Here is a 21,540-nt window from a genome sequence, read left to right on the forward strand (position 1 = left end):
GTACACACCAGGCAGCACAGTACCAACTGTCCAGCACTAAATTAATATGCAGTTACTAGGGTATACTCTCCGTTTTGGCATCATCAGCAAAGAATCCACTGTTGCAAGGAGACAAGATAGCCAATTCTATATGTACCACACACACCATATGTGCCTTTCAGACCTGGCTTTGGAGCGTTGTCCAGTGAATGACAGGTCTTGGTAAACATCTGAGAAAGAAAAGGATAGATCTAGGAGAAGGAGCAGGGTTTGAATTAGAATGTCAGAATTTTATTTCTTACTGTGCTCTTCTTTCAGTTTCTGATGCAGGTACATATTTTCTATCACATTTTATCCTTCTTTATATTGATTATAAAAGGACTTACCTACAATACCAAACAAGGATTTTAAAAGCATTAATTAATTCACAGTTGCAAAACACTGAGACACGGGTCTTTATTATAGTCAGTTTTAAAAGGCTCTTTTGAAGAGAATTGAACTTCAGACAGGAAGGCAACTTATGCTAGGATTGTTTTCTACTTATGGCTGTTATATCAGGCTATGTTTTTATTACAGTGGTCTATATCAAGCATGAGAGAAGGTACCTTGCAGGTTTCCAAACAGATTTTTTTTCAGATTTTTTTTTTTTTTAAATAATGTTAGAGTAAAAACTTTCCAAAGAGATAAGGTGATAAATCAAAGAAAACCAGTCTAGTATTTGGAAAGTAAATGCTTCTTACCTGTCTTCTGAAAAATGATTTGAAAACCTTTATTCAGAACTTCAGAAAAGGGTGTTACTGTGGCTGCCACCACCTTTACTGTGAAGTGAAATACAATATAACATGTGGTGCTATAAAGGAACTCTGTTGGATAAAAGGGCCTGTGAGATCTTTACCATTTACTTAATGAACATGTAAGAATCCTGGTATCCTCTGCAGCAGGCACAGGAGCTGGCCTAGGCCTCTCTGGCTCACATAGTGAAGTGTCAAAGACAAGGACAAAGGGAGGATACATCAGAAAGCTACTGCATTTCAGCTGTTGTAACACTCTCAGGGGCTGAAGTTGGGCCAGAATGACCCTTGCATAAGGTTGTAAATCACTTTCCAACTCTCTCCCAATATGCCTTTGTCCCTCCTTGGAGGATTACTATTATTAATTTGACATTTAGGTAGGTAGATAAAACTGGGTCAAGGACTGTTAAAGGTTAAAGTTGATACTACTATTAAATCGTGCAAATAAAAATTACCTTAACAGTATAAATTAGAGATGGTGAAAAGACGTGAGGCTTTGCATAGGGAGGTTTAGAATTTTAGCCTACCTCCCAAAGTAGAAAATCATCTTAAACGCATTAAATAGATTGCTAACACAAGTTCACTGCTACATTAGTTTTCCCTGTGTGACAGTTTAGAGACTACTGATAAAACTCTAAAATTGTTCTCTTATTCTTCTACAGGACAAACATATAGGCATTATGAAGTGAGGCATTGTAAAAGTATAAACTAGTCTTCTGAAGTGAAAAAGACCATAGAAATAATACCAGAATAATTAATGGTTTTGGAAGATATAGGATAAAGAGAACTGACTTGTCTATTGCATCCCAACTCTCTGCTGCTGAACAGCTGATGAAAGACAATGCCATCATCTTATGGAATAGGGATATTGCAAAAAGCATGTTAGAGAATTAAAGAGTATAGCTGTTGCTGATTTTCAATGAGGGAGATTTTTCCAGTTTTGTAGGTCAAAGCTTCTAGGTTGGTTTGGGGTTTTTTATTATTATACCAAGTCTGAGAACTGTAAAAGTCTGAAAACATGCTGATTTTCAGATTTTTTGTTTGGTTTTGGATAAGTGCATCATTGTCATGATTTCTTTAATCTGGCCGGTTATGGAAGTACCAAAAGAATATGTAATCCTATTTACTGCCTTCTACCTACATATGTTTGGCAACCTTTACAAAGGTTTAAACAACATTTTGATGCAGAAAGTGTTGTAAAAGTATCAAAATTAAGATACTGAGAAAAAGATAACTTAGGTAAAATAGGCCATGAGTGGTGGACACAGAACAACGCTTTGTGGCATCCTTGAGGCTCTTAAATCCTGGGGTTGAGAAAGAAAATGCTTCATATCAAAGCACCATGAATCTCCAGCTCACATTTGCTTACCCTGGCAGCTCTGTGATGAACCTCATTCCCTTTCTAATTGCATATTCTAAATCTTTACTTCTGGCTTGTCCCCAGTCTGTTCTGAATATTATAGGATGGGTACAGAAGCTGGGACATGACTACTTCAACAGTTATAGACAGTTGGAAATTATCTTTTACATCAATGCCCACAGGCCATTTCTTCCACCACCAAAACAAGTAGTGAACAAGTATGAATGGGAAGAAGACTAAGTCTTCAAAAATCTCAATCCTCAGACCTCTCCTATAGCTACACTACCTTTTTTCTTTTTTTTTATTTTTAAGATATTTTAGGCCTGAAAAGTATGTCTGTCCTGCAACCTTCACAAGAAAGACTAATTTCACAACATTTCTCGTCAAGTTTTTACATGAGCAGAGTAGAGTAACTCTTAGATAAATAGACTTCTGTTTATTTCTTTGGAAGTTTATGAATGAGTGATATTTAGTATTAGGGGAATAGACCTTGCTGTCCTCTACCATAGCAGTAATAAATGCATTTATTGCCATCATTTTACTTCTGAAAGTCCCTGCCTGCACCAGAGGTGCCAAAATGCTTAAGGTACTGCATAAGCAATTAAAAGATACAATATTAGTAAGAAATGTGAATTGAGTGATATTCAGGAGATCAGGTGCATGGCCAGCAGGAAGGCTACAGTGTTGCAAAAGTTTACTAGCAGAGAAGGGAGATTTCCACAAAATTAATGCCTAGGTATGAAGGCTCTTGGTAAACCAAGGAAAGCCAGACACAATATCTTTCCCCTGCTGCAAGCCCAAGTAAAATAGGATAACTTCCATATGTCAGAAATATGGCCGTATACTTCAGTTGGCTTTCATCTACCCTGTCATCTTTCCATAATCTAGGTGCTAATTTAGAGAAGCACTGAAAGTACAACTGAGAGCTACAGGCACTGAGACTACTTTTCAGGATCTTCCCGAAGAAAAAACCTAAAACTATTTTACCAGTTCTCTGCAAGCTAGATGCTGCAAATATTTGTACTGGAATTTTATTGGAAAGTTACTTTAGCGATGCTTTGCAAAACAGCATGAGGAGTAAAGATTCTTCTGTAGCAGGGTGGTTCATTTTTTCTTAAATCAGAGAAGATTAAGGACCGGAGATTATCCCTGTTCTCCTTTTGCACCACCCAGGTGGTACACAGGTTATGTAGGTTATATAAAATAGTGCCCAGAAGTGGGAGTTCCTAGGAACTGTTTCATGTGCCTGCAATGCCTGATACTCTTAAGTGCAGCAGTAGCCATCTAGACCCTTGAGACCCAAGAGACAGCTTGCTTGGGATCTTACTACTCCTGTCTATTATTAGCTGCTTGGATGTGCATTTGTGAAGAGGTGCAGACTCATACCTGAATGACAGAACTTTAAAAAGATTGTTTACGTCTTGAGAAGTAAGAAGGGAGAAGTTATGGATGGAAAATAAGGGAGGAAGTAACTAGAACTAATCAATCCTCTCTATCATATGCAGTTTTCACTCCATTTATGCCTTTATGAGCTGAGATTTGGATGCAAGATATGCAAACAGTGCATGCAAAAAGAACTATGAATGAAGTTTATCAAATGGTGTATATAAGAAAGGAAAATCTGTGTGTATTTTCTTTTTTACCAGGACTGTCCTTGGTTTTAGCCTCTATAGAACTTTCAGCTGTGGCCTGTGCTTTAAAATTGATAATATCCCTGTAATATTAGAGTATGAGTGAAAAGGATATTCTCCTACATTTAGGTAATTTTAGAATTACTGGGTTTATTTCTGACTGGGAATCTTTTTTATTCTGCTTTGGCTTTAGTTCTGTTTGTTGTTTTTGTTCCTGAGAGGAGAAAAATACTGTATCTTTAAATTAAGAGTAGCTGAATAATGAATCTTGGGCAGTGAAAAGGCTAATGTGCTGTGGAAGAGAAGGAGTTTAATCTAATTTAGTTGGAGGGTGTCTGTCTGTGGTGTTGTTTTCTGGACTGTGGGAATAGAGGAGGGAAGCTGCCCCAGTGAATGGTTCCTCCTGAGCCAGAATCAGTGGGGAGTCCCTTAGATGCCACTGATCCGAAGCCAGGCCATGAAAAGGGGATTAAAGAAATGTTCTGATTTGCAATTCACACTAATGCACCCCGTCGAACCTTTGGTAATATTTCAAACCACATTTCAAGGGAAGTGCCCTTAAAATAGCCAGCTAAATTGTATTAGAGCAATACTATACAACCCACTCATCCATTTATGATTTGTTTTTGTTTTTAATTCTTTTAACTGTTGGTGGCGGTGGCTTTCTAAGGTAATTAAAACTTTTGTGCATTGTGAATATTCGCACTTACATGGGAATATTTCTCAGTATGCCTGTCTTATTAGGCAGACGTGTTTATTTAAATATTGGAGGAAAATTGCTATACAAAGATTCTGTGACTAGGAAAAAATAAGCCCATTTTGATTAAAAAGTAAACATTTTTCTGCATGCCATTTAATTTTATGAATATCTAGTGGAAATTCAGTAAGAAAGGCAGGCTTGTAAAATTGCTAAAGTAGTTATCAGTTTTCTTCTTTTTGTGCGTGTTATCTTTTTCTTTTACGGTTGCTATCATCTGTATGGCTAACTTTTTTTAAAAAAATATATATGTTAGAATTTGTTACCAGCATGAAACATGTACCAGACGTAAGCAGTTAAAAAGTGTCTGAATGAATGAATAAAAATACAGATGAGGATAGGATTATTGAATGGGACTAACATTAAACTGATCTCTATTTTTTTGTGTAATGGACAGCTGGCCAAAAATATTAAACCCACAAAACAGTTATAGCTACAGACTTCTTAAACATAAGATTGACAATATCAGTTCATGTTCTGTCATAACACATTATTGTTAATCATAAGTAATTTAGACTATTTTACTAAAAATCTTTAATGCATTAACTCTTCAACTCCCCAAGCCTATCATTTCATTTCTCTCTACTGCTGAAGTGACAGAACATTTTATCTCAAATGGATTATTTGGGTTTTCCTTAATCCCATTTCAGAAAACCTTGCCTAGCACTGTAATTTCCATTGACTCTAACATGTATAGAATAGATGCAACTTTGATTTTCACCATTACCCATATCAAAGTATTTTATTACACTGTCACTGCAATAGATTACACAGCATTAAACTTTGCCATTGCAGGGATGAGGGGTGGTGTGTCTTTTTTCTTGTCTTGTTTACGGTTTGCTTTACCTACAAAATATTTAGTTATGGTTTGAATTATGACATGCCTTATTAAATATTCAGGTTGTTTAATCTTTTGCTTACGGGATAGAAGAAGAGCTGGACTTTAAGATACAGATGATTCCTCTGCACATTTTGGGGAGGTGGGGAGATGGATAGCTAGAGGGAGAAATGCATCTTTCCTGTGAGTTGGCACATTATTTGAAATCATGTTTAATTATAAAGTTTCATTAAAAATCTTTTGCTTAAAATTTTAGAAGCCTAATAAGATTTCCATTAATTTAAACATATCACTATTCCCACAACGGCCCAAATGCTTTCTTTTTCCTCTTTCATCCATGGTTAAATATGTAAATAAAATGTCTAAAGTCATTCTTCAAAGAAGACAAAAGAAAAAAGAGCTGAGGGAAAAGACAGCCATAAAATTCCTCCCAATTCTCCATAACATTTGCCAGAGGGGGGCCAACTCCTAGCCAGGGCCTAGCAGCAGGGGTGCCTGGCTGCTCCATAGAATCACACATCTCAAATCCCACACACAGGAGAAAAAAATAAAATAAAATATCTTTTCAGCTGAAGCCATCAAAAGGCTCTTTTCATTTATTAGTTACAGAGGTATCTTCCAGTTGCTGATTTCTCAGCACTCTCATTTTTCTGTAATAATGTTCTATTTGTTAGTTTCACTGACTCAAGCTCGTTGAATGGGAGATATCCCTAGATAGCTCTTTAAAAATATAGAAAGTAAAATAAATGACCTAAAGCAGGATGCACTGGCTAAAATAATGGCTAGAAAAACAAGGCTGATTTAAACTGGCACATAAAAGATCAATTAAGAGAGACACAGCTACAAAGGTTGGGGGATCCCCCCCTCCCCTTTTTTTCTCACTTTCATTTGTATTTCTTTTTGCCTCTTAGGAGAAAAAGGTTGCTATCAGTGCTATAGAAGAAACCAGGCCACGTTTTATTTCATGTATTTTTTCTAGATTACTTTAATGTGAATGGTGATATAACATGCTTTTCAAAAATATTTGGTGGAAAAAAAAAAAAGAGAAAAACAAGCTCCCCAACAATCAAGCTGAACAAAACAAATACTGAATATGTTCATCTTACGCATTATTTAAATTCTACTTTTTATTATTATTTAAATTTTACTTTTTAAAGTAGAATTTACTTGTCCCTTGTAAAAGCTCTCCCCACACTTCCCTACTACCCCCAGCTGAGCTCTCTAGAAGAGGAATCAGGATGCATACAAATACTAAGAAAACAGGCTTAGATTAACGAAGAATGGAAATGCCCCAACACACACTCTCTCACACACATACAGACACGCAGACACACTAAAATAAATAAAGCTTTTTTTGCACATAACACTGCCTGCTTTTGTAACATTCCCTAAGGAATCTAAGAGTGCCCAAGGAAAGGTCAGCCCCTAAGATCAGTACTTTATAAGTATAATCTCCTCGATCCACTGAAAAGCCACAAAAAAGAAGGACTACTGTTTTAAAACATTTTTATGATGGCTTTTACTTCTCGGCGAAAACTAGCCACATCTTCAGGGTTTTCAAAGACAAACATTACCCCTGGTTTGTTGTCCTTGCTTGGATCCATTTCACCCTTATCACAATTGAGGAAGCCAACAGTTTCCTTTCTAGAGCCTGGTGGGGTATTAACTCTGACCCTGCGGGATTTGGTAGTTTCCAGGAGAATCCGTGTTCGTTTCGATAAGAAACAGGCACTAATGGAGAGGAGCCCGGTTTGTGTGGGCGAGCATGAATGAAGAGAAAGAGAGATTTTCCTTCTTCATTAATATGTTCGCTAAAACTAAGCTCAAAGGGGCGGGGGGGGGGGGGGGGGGGAACAGAGCTAATCTTTTGACTTCTGATCACAGTGCTCCTTTTCAGTCTGTAAAATTGTGAATTACAGTTTGGCTTGGGATTTAACTTCCTCCTTCTAGCTCTGATAGACCAATAAGCAAAATAAATCTCAAAGCTTAACTTCAAAAGTAAACACAACTCACTTTAGAATCATCTCCGACTCCAAAATCTGCAAGTATCTTTTCCTATAGTGGATGAAGTAACTTTCCCAACGGTACGTCTCTAGTCCTCTTAGGGTTTCTTATTTAAGGAAAGGGGGGGGGGGGGGGGGGGGAAAGCAAGCTACTTTTCGAGTGATGCCATACTGTGATTAAAACCATAATCAGGTACTTTTTCAGCAATCCTGCCTGTCCTGTTCATTTAGGAATTCGAGCCAAAGCACGACATTTGAAAACAGCTGAGTCTCCAGGCTGAAAGCAACCATATTTTATGACCCTGGCAGCGAAGAGTTTATAGCCCTCGCCATAAAACGCATCCTCCTCCCCACATCCTCCCTGCTAAAGCATTGCCCCCCCCCCCCCCCCCCTCCAATAAAGGCAGTCAAGGAGGCACCACCTTCCACCCTCTTATTAGGAGAGGCGAAGTCTGAAGCACTCGCTCTCCCTGGCTTCCTACCTGAGTGAGGGAGGTTAGGCTGACGCCTTCTAGAGAAAAGATCTTGTTAAACTTTCAAGGGAGGGCAACGGGAGGGAAAGGCGAAAGGAAGGAAAGACAGAAGGAGAGAGAAACAAATGGGGCTTTTTCTAATCTGTGCTGATCAAGGAGAACCTGTAGGGGTCCTTAAGGAGGTTTCGAGGCGTTCCGAGTGATTGGAAAGTAATCACCGTGTCAGCTTCACCTTTCTCATGCAAAGTGGATGTCGTATGCGAGGCGGATCCTGCTCAGGTTTTTAGGTTGGGTTTTTTTGTTGTTTTGTGTTTTTTTGGGGTTTTTTTTTTTTCATTTTTATTTTATTTATTTTAGCCTTGGACTCAGCCGCCCCCTGAAAACCCCAGCCGCTCCAGCCCCAGGAGTTCCTGCTAATGCGGGAGGAGCGGAGCGGAGCAGGCACACAGACACCGCACCCCCCCGAGCCAGCCCTGCTCTGCAAAGCGCCGAAGAGCCGACCTATTGCAAACCCAGACCAGAGGGCGGCGAGACGGGGCGGGGGGGGGGGGGGGGGGGCGAATTTTCAGGCCCCCCTCTTCAATGGCTTAGATACTTCCTCCTCCTCCTCCTTTATTCTGCACTCGGATAAACCAATCCCCACCTCTCGGCAAGAAAGTACGGAGCTGGGACCCGTTGTAAGGAGAGGAAAATCCCGGGAGAAACCCGCTGCACCAAAAAGCCGCCCGGGACACGTGCAAGTTGAAGCGGCGATCGCTCGGATCTGCCCGGACCCAAACTAGCCCGGCGTCGGATCTGCCCGGACCCAAACTAGCCCGGCGTCGGATCTGCCCGGACCCAAACTAGCCCGGCGTCGCTCTGCCTGCGCTTCGGGGAAGCAGCGGCGGGGAGGAGGCGGAGGAGGAGGAGGAGGAGGAGGAAGGGTGCTGGAAAGACGCAGCGCAAAAGTGGAAGCCCGGGGAAAAAAAAAAAGAAAGTTGCCGGGCTCCCCGCAGTAAGTTTGGCGCATCTGTGCGTTGGGGGTGCTTTCTCTTTGCCTGGTCGCTCCCCGGCGCTGCCGGCGGGGCCGATGCGGAGCGGCGCCGGGCGCTGAGCGGGGCGGGCGCTGCCCGCGGCCGCGGCCCGGGCTATGCTGACCGGCGCGCCGCCGGCCCCCGCCGCCCAGCTCCCTCGCGAAGGTCGGGGGCGATGCGGTCCCGGGCAGGAGGAGCCGTGCGGCCGCTGAAGTGACTCCCGCCCGGGCCCCCCGCCCTCCTACCCCGGCCACCCGCTCCCCGCCCCGCACGCCCCCCCCCCCGCGGGAGGGAGCCGCGCTCCGGCCGCACGCGTGGCTGGCTGGCCGCGGCCGCCGCAATGGGGCCAGCGCCGAGGAACTTGGTGCGGAGGCTGCTGCCGCTGCTCTGCTGCCTGACCGGCTTCTGCGCGGCGATAAGCTCCATAGACATTGACCGCCCCGGCGACGGGAGGTGCCAGCCCATAGAAATCCCCATGTGCAAGGATATAGGGTACAACATGACGAGGATGCCGAACCTGATGGGACACGAAAACCAAAGGGAAGCTGCCATTCAGCTGCACGAGTTTGCCCCCTTGGTGGAGTACGGTTGCCACAGCCACCTGAAATTCTTCCTCTGCTCCCTCTACGCCCCGATGTGCACGGAGCAGGTTTCCACGCCGATCCCAGCCTGCAGGGTCATGTGCGAGCAGGCGAGGCTGAAATGCTCTCCTATTATGGAGCAGTTCAACTTTAAGTGGCCAGACTCTCTGGACTGCAGCAAACTGCCCAACAAGAATGACCCCAATTACCTGTGCATGGAAGCCCCCAACAACGGGTCAGATGAGCCGCCCCGAGGGTCCAGCATGCTGCCACCCATGTTTCGTCCACAGCGGCCCAGCGGTGGCCACGATCTGCAGCAGCATAAGGACAGCCTCAGCAGAACCTCCTGTGAAAATCCTGGCAAGTTCCACCACGTGGAAAAGAGCGCTTCCTGCGCACCGCTCTGCACTCCAGGGGTTGACGTGTACTGGAGCAAGGATGACAAACAATTCGCTGTCATTTGGATTGCCATCTGGTCCATTCTGTGCTTCTTCTCCAGTGCTTTCACCGTACTCACTTTTCTGATAGATCCTCAGCGTTTCAAGTACCCCGAGCGGCCCATTATCTTCCTCTCCATGTGCTACTGTGTCTACTCAGTGGGGTACATTATTCGCCTCTTTTCGGGTGCTGAAAGTATTGCCTGCGATAGGGACAGTGGCCAACTCTATGTCATCCAGGAAGGACTGGAGAGCACTGGCTGCACCATTGTGTTCCTGGTTCTGTATTACTTTGGTATGGCAAGTTCCTTGTGGTGGGTGATCTTGACTTTAACGTGGTTTCTAGCAGCTGGGAAAAAATGGGGGCACGAAGCGATTGAAGCAAACAGTAGCTACTTCCATTTGGCAGCGTGGGCCATTCCGGCTGTGAAGACCATAATGATCCTAGTTATGAGAAGGGTGGCTGGAGATGAGCTGACAGGGTTGTGCTATGTTGGAAGCATGGATGTGAATGCCTTGACGGGGTTTGTACTCATTCCTTTGGCTTGTTATCTAATCATTGGCACTTCTTTTATTCTTTCTGGTTTTGTGGCCCTTTTTCATATCAGGAGGGTGATGAAAACAGGTGGAGAAAATACTGACAAGTTGGAGAAACTTATGGTCAGGATTGGCGTCTTCTCAGTCTTGTATACAGTGCCTGCAACTTGTGTGATAGCTTGCTATTTTTATGAAAGACTTAATATGGATTATTGGAAAATTGTGGCAACTCAACAGAAATGCAAGATGAACAATCAGACTAAAAATTTAGACTGCATGATGAATAACTCTATTCCAGCAGTAGAAATTTTTATGGTCAAAATTTTTATGTTATTAGTTGTGGGCATTACTAGTGGTATGTGGATCTGGACTTCCAAGACTCTTCAGTCCTGGCAAAATGTTTGTAGTCGAAGATTGAAGAAGAGAAGCAGGAGAAAACCTGCAAGTGTTATTACAAGTAGCGGAATCTACAAAAAACCTCAACATCCACAGAAAACTCACCTTGCAAAATACGAATCGACATTACAGCCACCCACTTGTGTGTGACCAGGTTTTAGAAGAGACTACATCTCACCTTACAGACTTACAAATGTCAACAGTAGTGGTCAAAAATTTAAAAATATTTTTTTTGTCAGAACGGTTTAATATCTCAAGGCAAAAAAATGTATCACGCTGAATTCAGGACCTGGTGAAAAACTGAAGGTAAATGTACTTGTGGAAAGGTTTTCAGTGAAAGAAATATTGTGAATTAAAACAGTCTCTTCTGTTACTAATTTGTTAGTTAAGTACTTCATCCAGGCCTCAGATTTATTTTTCAAAAAACCACCAAAACCCAACACCCTATTTAACTTTTTCATGTAGCTGAGCTGGATTTCCTACAGGTTTCTGAGTAACAAGGTATGGTCAAGTTTTATGGAGCAATGATTTGATTTTAAAAGGGCCCAAGTGAGCATTGTCTCTTTAGGGAAACTAAGGTCCCAAAGAGGCCTATCCTCAGTAAGGATGCTATCTGTGAAAGCAACTTCCGTGCTAACTTTTTATAAAAAAGACACAGAGAGAGAGAAATCCTTTACAACTCATCTCAGCCTAGTGGGTTTGGAGTGCCTAAAAATAGGTTCAATCTATAATGCTCACCAATATTCTTTCACTAAAAGAGAAACTTCCTGCACCAGACACAAACTTTGTGAATAAGAATAATGTGCAATACATTTTTTTTCTTACCATGACATGAAAAGAGAAACAAGTATTTTGCTGTACATAAAGACAACAAAAGAAATCTCTTAACAAAAGAACTAAGAGGTCTAGTCCTCAGAAACCCTTTAGTGTTACATTTTGTGGCTTTTTAATGGAAATCAAGCCAATGTTATACACGTTTGGACTGATTTGTGCAAAAAAAAGGGGGGGGGATCAATTCAAAGAGACCCAAAGGGCTTATTGACTCTTTCTATTGTTAAACAAATTCTCACTATGAATAGATCAAGAAGCACTAGATTCTGCAAAGGGAAGCTTTGTATAAAGTGATGCTCTTTACTGTGCTGGGGGTGCACAGTTTTGTGCTGTATATATTTGTAATATACAATTATTTTTCATGCTCCACTATTTTATTAAAAATAAAATATGTTCTTTAGTTTGATAATTTTGTGTGTTCCAAACTTTCTCTGATGTGCTTTGTGGTTAATAAACTTGTTTTCTCAATTATTTGATAAAAGCACACTTTGAATATAATAGTTATACTTGCCTGCAAGTATAAGCAGATAGAATAATTTACTCAAAAGAAATTGCAAGTTGGAACTGAATGGATTTTGAAGTTGCCTCTCCCTGTGAGCCTCTGCAACTGAGAAAACTGAATGGGAAGAAGCTTTAGTGATGTAAAAATCTGCAGTGATGTAGAGTAGTACCATGTTTACAAAGCACTGAGATTACAACAATGATCCTTGGTTAACACCCCTTTAAAATTTGCATAGGATATGTTCAGCATGTTAAAGATAGCTGGCTCACTTCAGCACAGTTTGAATACAATTCAGTCTCTACTCTTCAGGGATTTTTTTTTTCCCCTCCTTCTAACACTGCTGAAGGTATCACTATTATTTGGGAGAAGACTTCAGGAAGAATGGGAGAAGTGGGAAAATATAAATACAGAACTTGAATACTACTTTAGGAAAGGCATCTGATAATGCTAAAATAATGAACACATTTTGGAAAAAAAATTTTTTAGTGAAGCATGATTTTGTATTAACCTGGAGTTTTCCATGCAGTTAACTAATGGGCTGTGTGATCACCTGGTGAGATAGTAATATAACCTCACTTTCTCACACGGGCTGTTCTAGAAAATGCATTATCAGGTATCTCCTAACAGGAAGAAGAGAGGTCTTTATGGACCTTGGTAGAGTGAGGATCCCTGTGACACTCATCTTGTGGCTAGCAACTTTATAACAAAAGGATCTTTTTTAGTGGTCTGTTTTTTCATTTTATCTGTGCAGTGTGACAGATAAATTTTTGTCTTCTTGTAGTCTTTTTAAATGTTTCTAGCAACAACTGGGAACTTGAATGACAAAAATTATGTTGCAGATATTATTAATCACCTTTATGTCTAAAATGCACATCTACAAAGCAGCTTTCAATATAAACCTGTTCTTTTGGGGGAAGAGGAAATATATTTTTCCTCCTTTGTGCTTATGTGCCACTGTTTGATACGCGGCTTTTAGATGCCCTGGAAGTTAATCCCGTCAGAGCACACCCTGCTGGAGCCAAAGTAGGACATTGCACCAGACAAATCCACTTCTGAAACTACTGAACTAATGCTTTTGCATCTGTATACATTCTAGTTAAGATCAATTACATTAGATCCTAAGAAATACAAAGTTTTAAAATAACCTGTGTATTGCAAATTGCTACAGGAATCCTTCAAATATGTGTTTTGTTATTATGTGTGTCACCTTGCCAGTAACGTATCTGCTTCACACAAATTTCATCTCTGATGTAAAGGTTAGTGCTGGTTTTCCTAGTGACAGGTTTGTTTAGAGAATGGTTTCAGGCTTCACTCTAAAATACATTTGCCACTGAAATAAACATCTCACTGTTTTTGTAGACTATAGAAAATTATTTGCTTTCATTATTGATCGTGTATTTTTACAGTCTGCTACTAGGATTTTGGAAGAGAAAAAAAAAAATGAAGAAAAACGTTCAGCAGTGGCTGAATTCCTGCTGCCGTTCTGAGTTTAATCAGTTGTCAGCTTAGGCCCTTCACCGTCACCAGAGCAGAATTGCAAGTTCTTCTATGTAAATGCCAGATATGAATGCTTAGCTAGATGCATTATGTTACAAATAGATTCTTGCTAAACTGTAAAATAAGTATTTAGATTCTATTTCAGCTTTGCAGTTATTCAGGAATTATGAGTTTAATTTTTTTTACTGGTAAGCAAACTAGGTTCTTCGAGTATATAATGAAGATGATTTCATGATATCAGGACTCATGCATTGAAAATGCTGCAGAGTGTGATGATTGTCTTTAAGGGCATCTTAAGAGTGAATTAATTCAGAAGTTGTACTTCTTACTGTCCCATAACTCCTAACAGTCTTAACAGCTTAATATTGAAGTTGTTACTTAAGGAATTGGAAGCTTACACCTGTTAAGGGAAGGTTATATACATTTCTGTGATTTAATATAGCATTATTAATAATTTAACAGAATTTTATTCTTGTCTTAGAAGGTTGCATATTAGTTAAATGATAATGACAACAAAAATAATAATAAACCAAAAAAGTCTTTAAGAATATATCACAAAGCCATTCTATATTAAACTTCTTTACTTTTCACCGTAATTTTATATTTCAGTAAAATCATGTTCGTATTTTTATTTTTGAATTTTAGAGGATTTTTTTCTAAGTAGTGTCAAGGCCTATTGGGTATTTGCTTATCAGCAGACTTCTAAGAGAAGTGTCTATATGTGGATGTATTAACAATTCAGTCACTCCATAGCAAACTTGTTGAGAAATGAATACAAGTCCTGACTGTCCTAGAAAGGCTATTTTATCACAGTCCAGTGGCATTTATCAGACAAAAATGTCTCAGAAAAATTCATTCTGTTAGTGTATACATACACTGTAAATCAAGGATCCAATATTTGCCACAGGCTTCTGCAAGAGTGCTCTGTTCTCTCCTGTCAGAGCTGTAGATTACCCACGAGGGTGCAAATTGTCTCAAACTCTGTAGGTTTTAATGGTGCAGATTACGTCTCCGCATTCAGGTGGAGATTCATATGTTAGGGCGAGGTTGAAGAAAGGCAGAAAGTTCCTTTTTTTGGCAAAGGTAGCTTGGTAGAGTACCTTTGTTTACTGAAGAGAGATTAATGAGGTAAGAGTATGCAATCAGCAGGGAAAAGTGGGATTCAGAAAAAAAAAAACCCAAATTCTATTTACAATAATACGAGTCTTGTTTCTCAGTGAAACGCCAATACTTTTTATAAATAGAAATAAAATTAAGCTCAGTAGTTTCACAGTTTAGTTTTAGGTATGATGTATTCGGACACTTTGAACAGTACAGTGCAAGCACCATGGTTGAAAGGATATGAGGAGCTCGGTCAAGGAATGTTCGGATCTCTTATCAGATGTTTCCCAAAGTAGCATTTCATATGTATGTTATTATGAAGCCATTATTCACATATGGCTGTCATCCCATGGCTTCAAACTATATGAAAAGCCCAGTAACAACAATGTCTGTAACATACACCCTTCTTATTCTAACACTTAAAATCCATGGCTTCAAGGGGATAGTTCTGTAATGATGGGATATTATGTGCTCAGGTGGTCGTTTGATGACAGGTGGTCTCCAACAACAGATGGCCTCAAAGGAGGAACTTCAGTGCATTTTAGTTTAAAACATTTACACATTTCTTTAAAAAAATTTGAAATGTTATCCTTGTGTAATGTTCTTAAGTATTTTAGACAGAGTAGCCAAGTTATTAACACTGACAGATGATAAATCAGGGCATCCTTTAAAAGGTGGGTGATGGTGATTATGTGGTCTTGGAGCTTGCTTTGATCAGAAGTGACAGGCCTGTAAGGTCTGTGCCACTCAATCCCCCCTGAAGGGAGATCAGCACCTGTTTGCACTTTGAGGCTCCTCTACCTCCCACTGCCTTCCAGCACTATTTCATCTTTTTTAACACACTTGATGTTGATTGGCTTTAAGCAAAGTCATTATTCATTTACAAAACACTCCTTGATGGAGCTTACTCAAAACTGTATTTCAGTAGCCTGTTTGTGCTGTTACAGTTAAGATTATATCAACATTCCCATTACAAAAGCTTTATTTTCAGTGAGCTACAAGTTAAAATCAGCCTGGGTGCTAATATTAACCTGGTTTCTTTTTTTTTTTTTTTTTTTTTTTGTCCAAACAATAGTGTGTATTGCCCATGAATCTGCTCAGCTTGAGCTTTCTGTATCCTTACATGTTTATCCAGAAGAGACATGTGATCAGGTTTGCGAAACAAAGAGGTCCTGGTTTGGTAGATCAGATTTTAGCTTAATAAATACTGTTCCAAATAGCTTTGTCTTACTTGTGAAATGTAATGGATATTTCTAGAAAATAGCACAAAACAAGTCTTTGATTTCACCCAGGACCATACGACAAATCACAGAAATGAGTCTCCACTTATTATTTAATGTTGTATATGCAGGCCTTTGGTAGGGACTTGCCAATCTAGATGCAAATACACACTGTCATCAGTGGTATCTCATTAGTTAATTCTAGTGTGTCTGAGAATAGATGTGGTTGGTGCCTGCCTGGTTTGGGAGCCCAATTCTGCTTTTCCTGTAGTAGCAAAGTTAAAGCTTTGGGGAGTTGTACATCAAAGGCAGGACTGAGTGATCATTGTGTATATTTGTAAGGCATTGTTTAAAAAGGAATTCCTTCAATTTGTTGTCACTAGTTTCTTCCTTCTATTCTTCAAGATCTCCTTATAGATCTGCTCCACTGAAATCAATGGGTGTCCAACTAATTTCAGTGTATGCTTTGAATGAAACTTCCTATCTCATGGAAAGCATGTGCTACAGGAAAAGTCATTATTTGGCTCTTTTTTTTCCCACATCAGAGCTGGGTTTTTTTTTGGAAGTTCTGATACGGCATAAATTCATAATATGGAAAAGAATCAGTGAGTGAAATTATTTCAAGTATATTTTCAAAATGTGCTACTATGTTGGAATGGACAAAGTATAGTATGGTGCAAAACCAAGAGTCATTTAAAAATGAAATTTGGAAACATTGGATGTTGATAATGTTGGAATGGAGTGGAAATTTTTTTTCTTTTTAAAGTTTATTTAGGCTTTTTGAGAACACTGCACTTATATTTATTGCAGAACGCTCAATATTAATAAATCTGCATTTCCTACCAGCAGTATACCCAATCAAAAATTCTTCAGTCAATTTACATCTTTGCTCATGAGTCTACCTTTTCCGAGGGGTTTAGACCTATAGTATCCATGGGAGCTAACGACGAGCAGCAACATTTTGAGTTGAGCCCACAATGTGCTCCTTGTTTCCTCCTTTCTTCACTGATCAGCACTTCTATTCCCCTTCCCCTCTCTTCCACTGCTGATCAGTCTTTCATCATCTGCATGTGACTTGCTTCTCTCACCCTCCTCTCAAGTGATCCCATCCTTTTAGTCTCTAATCTGCCCACACACAGCTTTCTGTGGTACTGGCCACTAGCTATGACTGCTTTGAGCTTTTTTGTTCGACATAAACGAACAGATATTTCAAAACTTGTGTTTTATCTTTCTTTTTGGATAAGGACTGCGGTAAGAAACAGAGGTTCAAAGTTCTGAGCTACCAAAGGTGCTGATGAACACAGGAGACTGTCAAGAAGAGACTGCCAGTTCTGAGCAGGTGCCTTAAACTTGAAAATATTCTTTTGTTGAGGACAAGCATTGTTTGGTTGTCTTGTATTTGTGTTATTTTATATTTCCTTTATCTGAGACTAATATCTGTCTGTGTGAAATAATAAACAGGAGAGGGAGAAAGAACATTTGATCAATTGATAAAACGGGGGAAAAAAACCCCCCACCTTGCACTCAAAAGCTTTTAGCCTGGGGAGAGGTTTGTATGCCTCAAAGCTTGCAAGTTTTTCCCAGTTATACCCAGCTGGTCTATACTAGAACCATCCTATCTGCCTTCAGCCTCTCTTTCTCATATCCTTAATTCCTCACAGCTATAGCAATGCTACACTTACAACTACATTACAAATAGCAATGATAAAACTGATTTTGACCTTAGTGGTTCTTAAACTTTAAACAAATTTTAAAACCGGACTATGATCACTACGATAATTTTATAACATTAGAAGTCATGGTGCTGAAATCTGGACCTTTGATATTCTTTCAATTATACCATTTTTCTTCTTTTTTAAGATTTTAGTGAATCTGGTCAAAATATTTTAATTTCATATTGTCAGCATTTTGTCTTGTAAACTGATTTTTAAAGAAAGGACAGTTTTCTATTCAGGTTTTAGGCTTTTTAATTACTGTAGGTGTTGGTTTGTTTTTTTTTTATTATTCCTGTCATCTTTTTTCTTTTTTAAATTACATGAAAGAACCTTTTTTGTTCTTTAGGATACTGATTTTAGTAATGAGATATGACAGTTTCCCTAGACTTCTCATCCTTTTGCAAGAATTTCAATGCAGCCTTTTGGTTTCTTCAGTAAGCCTTTCTTGTTTGACATAAGACATGTTGGTAATGTTTTCATAAGTTATTCATTGATGATTAGTAGAGAATAAAAACCAAGCTACATGTCTACATATGATTTTTATGCTAACTTGATCAATTTGAAACCAGATTAAAAAACCTATTTAATTAAGTTGATGCAATTCCCAGTATAGGCATGGCGACAGAGCGCTGGACCAAGTAGAGTAAAACTGAACTGTGGGGTTTGGAAGATCAAGTCTCACTTTAGATGGTTTTAAGCTTGAAAATCTTTTTAGGTGTTTTTAGTAATTTCCCTCTTAGAAATTTTGGCAATCGAATTGAAGCGTAACATGAGGACCATAAGCATAATGCAATACTACCATTCTCCTGTATCTTTCTGACAATCTAAGCTTTATGCCTTCTTTATGGTAGCGGTAAAGTTACTTTGCACAAGAGTGGCTGTTAGAAACGCTCTCATGGTTAAGAAGGGACAGACAAAAACTTTTTCCTATGACTTAAAGTCAGCTCAAGCCAGTGTTTTTGGGGGGCTACCTAAAACTTAGCTTGCTCTTTCCTCTGTGCTATTTTACATCTTTGTACATCTCAGCTCTGAATTCCAGGTGGCATGGGACAGACCAGCCAATCATAACCAAAGAATCATCCAGAAAATGTAATTAGCAAGGGCAAGCCTGTGTTTCAGCTGACTTTCAGTTTAGCTAGTCTGGAGCAGTACTGAAGTGCTTGGAATCTTTGCTGAAACACATGTCCAAGTGTACCGACTGCTACTTACAACACCATCCATAGATAGGGCAAACTATACTGCTACACGGCATTTGGGAAGTGTCTTACAAAGAAGTAGCTAAAATCCTGGGTAGTATTTTTTGCTTTGTTTCAGTCTTGCTACTGAGATAGAAAAATAGAGTGGACCAAATTTTATGTTTCTTTTCACACTCTGTAATACCTCTTCGAGAACCTCCTTCGTATATCTAACAAGGAGAACTGTGTAAAAGAGACTTCTGAATCTTGAATGCTGTAGGGTTGTCTTTGATAGCAAGTTTCAAAATAAAGTAAACACTGACTGAGCATATCTATATGGAGTGAGTTGAAACTTTGCAAATTGTGAGTTCCTCCAAACAAGAAAGAAGAAAGTTGAGCATAGGTAGTAAGTAGGCTAAAGATATAGAGAACAGAACCCTGGGAGAGGAGGAAGGCAGGCACAAACTGCCTCAAGGGAGGTGTCAGTGTGTAAGTCCTAAAGCTAGAGATACACAAACTCAACTGCTTATTTTTTGTGCATTAATATAAACTGGTTCCCAGGAGCTTTGGTTTCCATTGTACTGCTCTGACCCACTACTCTCCTTACAGATACAGAAATGACATCCACAGATTTTGATTCCATGATTCCCTGGTTATTGTGTGCAAGTGTAGCAATCTTTACAGTGGAATCTGAGTATCTAATTTTATGCACAGTATTATACACAATTAGAAGGGAAGAGTACCACAGTGTTACATCTTTTGATAAACTGAAGTTGCCAATGTATGGTTTTTGAAATAAATTACGATGCAGTGACAAGAGACAGTTTGAAGAATAATCAAATTCAGAACTCCAGCCATCACTGATTTTGTTAATTAACTTATCTGGGGCAACAGGTTCTTCTGCATGTTACTTTGAAATTTCCACCCTTAAAGCCCACATAGTTGGGACTGTGAAGGGGTCTATTATGCAGCTCTTTGATCAGTTTTGAAAATTACTCAAAGCTTTTCATTTGCAGGATACGATAAAACCAAAATTTTAAAGGCAGAGAAAGGTATGTACTTTACTCCTTTTTGTAACATCCAAATTTGGCTTCACAGGGACTGTTGATGGTTAGTGACCTCTGAACAAGGTACTTAATGAACCGGATTATGCTTTTATTTAGTACTACAGGAAACACCAATGAGATTGGGGATTGCCACATTTAAAGAATAAAGTGGAGATCAGCCTAAGAATGACTGGACTGGGTCCAAGTGTTTGTTTATTTCAGGCCTTGATATCAGAAGCCGCCCTCTTCTGTGTATGCGCATATTGGAAATCTGATGAAATGGAACAATTGTGAGTTTGTCTTCCCCTCCTTAGACTGCCATCATCCACGGGGTTTCAGGCACGACTCAAATAACACCAAAGCAGAATCACAGCCAGAGTGAGTTCTCAGTGGAGCATATCCTCTCTGATAAAAAAGCAGATTCAATTTATCTATAAATATTATGTGTTTCCTAGAAAGAACAAAATTCTGAAAGAAATAATTCAGAAGTTATTTTGAGAACTCAAGCTTCTGTTTCTATTGTTCAAATTCTGCACTCAAATCTCCATGTGTCTCTGGAGCCCAGAAAGCAAACTAATGGTTTTCCTTTTAATTTGAGAATCATAAGGCTCAAAAGGGCTGAAAACGTCATAATGCCCTTTTTGTGAAACTTGCTGAAATGTTGTGACATGGGTTTGCAGCTTTCATCTCTGCACTGCAACCTGTGCAGATTGAAGATCTCCCTTGTGCAATGTAGACATGTCCAGACTCACTTTAACGCCAGTCAGGAGCACAGCTCTGGTCCTGTGATTTCCGATCCTATGGTGAATCCTATGGTACCTAATCCACAGTCCGTGCCCATCGAAGAGTTCGTGTTTCCAGACTGAAGAGAACCAGAACTTTTTTCCCCCCTTTATCACTCACAGTAGCAGTGGAGGTTTTAAATATCAACGCTGGCAGTAATAGTTTTTGGGTTTGTGTCTGCTTTTGTACTAGTTTGAAGTAATTTTGAGGTAGCTGTTTTAGTTTGGCAACCCCTGTTAATGTCCCTCTCCTGCAAGTAATCTCCATTTGACTGCATGTTCCCACCTTCTTGTGTTAATGATCACTGTTCAGCTGGGTATTTAAAGCATCAAAGAGCTGCTGTTTGAAATGCAACCTTAAGCAAACTATCCATGTCTACAGCAGAACTCAGAATGCAGGAGACTAAAGTTCTGGTTCCTTGTTTGATGTGTTTAACACAACAGACATATCTACAACTTGGCATTTAAAAACATCAACAAAACCAAACAAGTTAGTTCATTTACATAACAAAAAGTTCCTTGGACTTGCAGGGAGGTTCCTTTGAAATGCACAATTGTTTCTGTCACTGATGGGAGAGGGATCTGTCTAGTCTGGAGCTCAACCTCTTGTTTCGTACACACACCAAAAGGCAAAATGTCAGTAAATGAAACCTATGCCTTCCTCATGATAGGACATTTAAAACAAACAAACAAACAAACAAACAAAACAAAGAAACAAACCAAAACGAAACCAAACCTGCAGGGTCTCTACCATTATATATTTTTCCTAAAGTACTCTTTTTAAAGCACCGATTCAGTGCAAGCTTTGCAACTGATTTTAACAAGCACAGAATCAGCTTGTGACTGATGTAGAAGGTTACAATTCATAATAGAGT

General features: G+C 39.6%; 1 protein-coding gene across 1 annotated transcript; it reads left to right on the forward strand.

Annotated features, from left to right (window-relative positions):
- The first annotated feature begins 9,137 nt into the window (after positions 1-9,137).
- FZD10 (frizzled class receptor 10) lies at positions 9,138-11,712 on the forward strand. The gene has a single exon (XM_049805415.1). The coding sequence runs from the start codon at positions 9,186-9,188 to the stop codon at positions 10,944-10,946; it is 1,761 nt and encodes a 586-aa protein (XP_049661372.1). The 5' UTR covers positions 9,138-9,185; the 3' UTR covers positions 10,947-11,712.
- Positions 11,713-21,540: the final 9,828 nt, after the last annotated feature.

Source organism: Accipiter gentilis, chromosome 7, assembly GCF_929443795.1.
Source record: "Accipiter gentilis chromosome 7, bAccGen1.1, whole genome shotgun sequence".
Taxonomy (NCBI): domain Eukaryota; kingdom Metazoa; phylum Chordata; class Aves; order Accipitriformes; family Accipitridae; genus Astur; species Astur gentilis.

Bases quoted from the DNA above. Each gene is read 5' to 3' on its own strand.
- FZD10 (XM_049805415.1), top strand. From the start codon at position 9,186: ATGGGGCCAGCGCCGAGGAACTTGGTGCGGAGGCTGCTGCCGCTGCTC.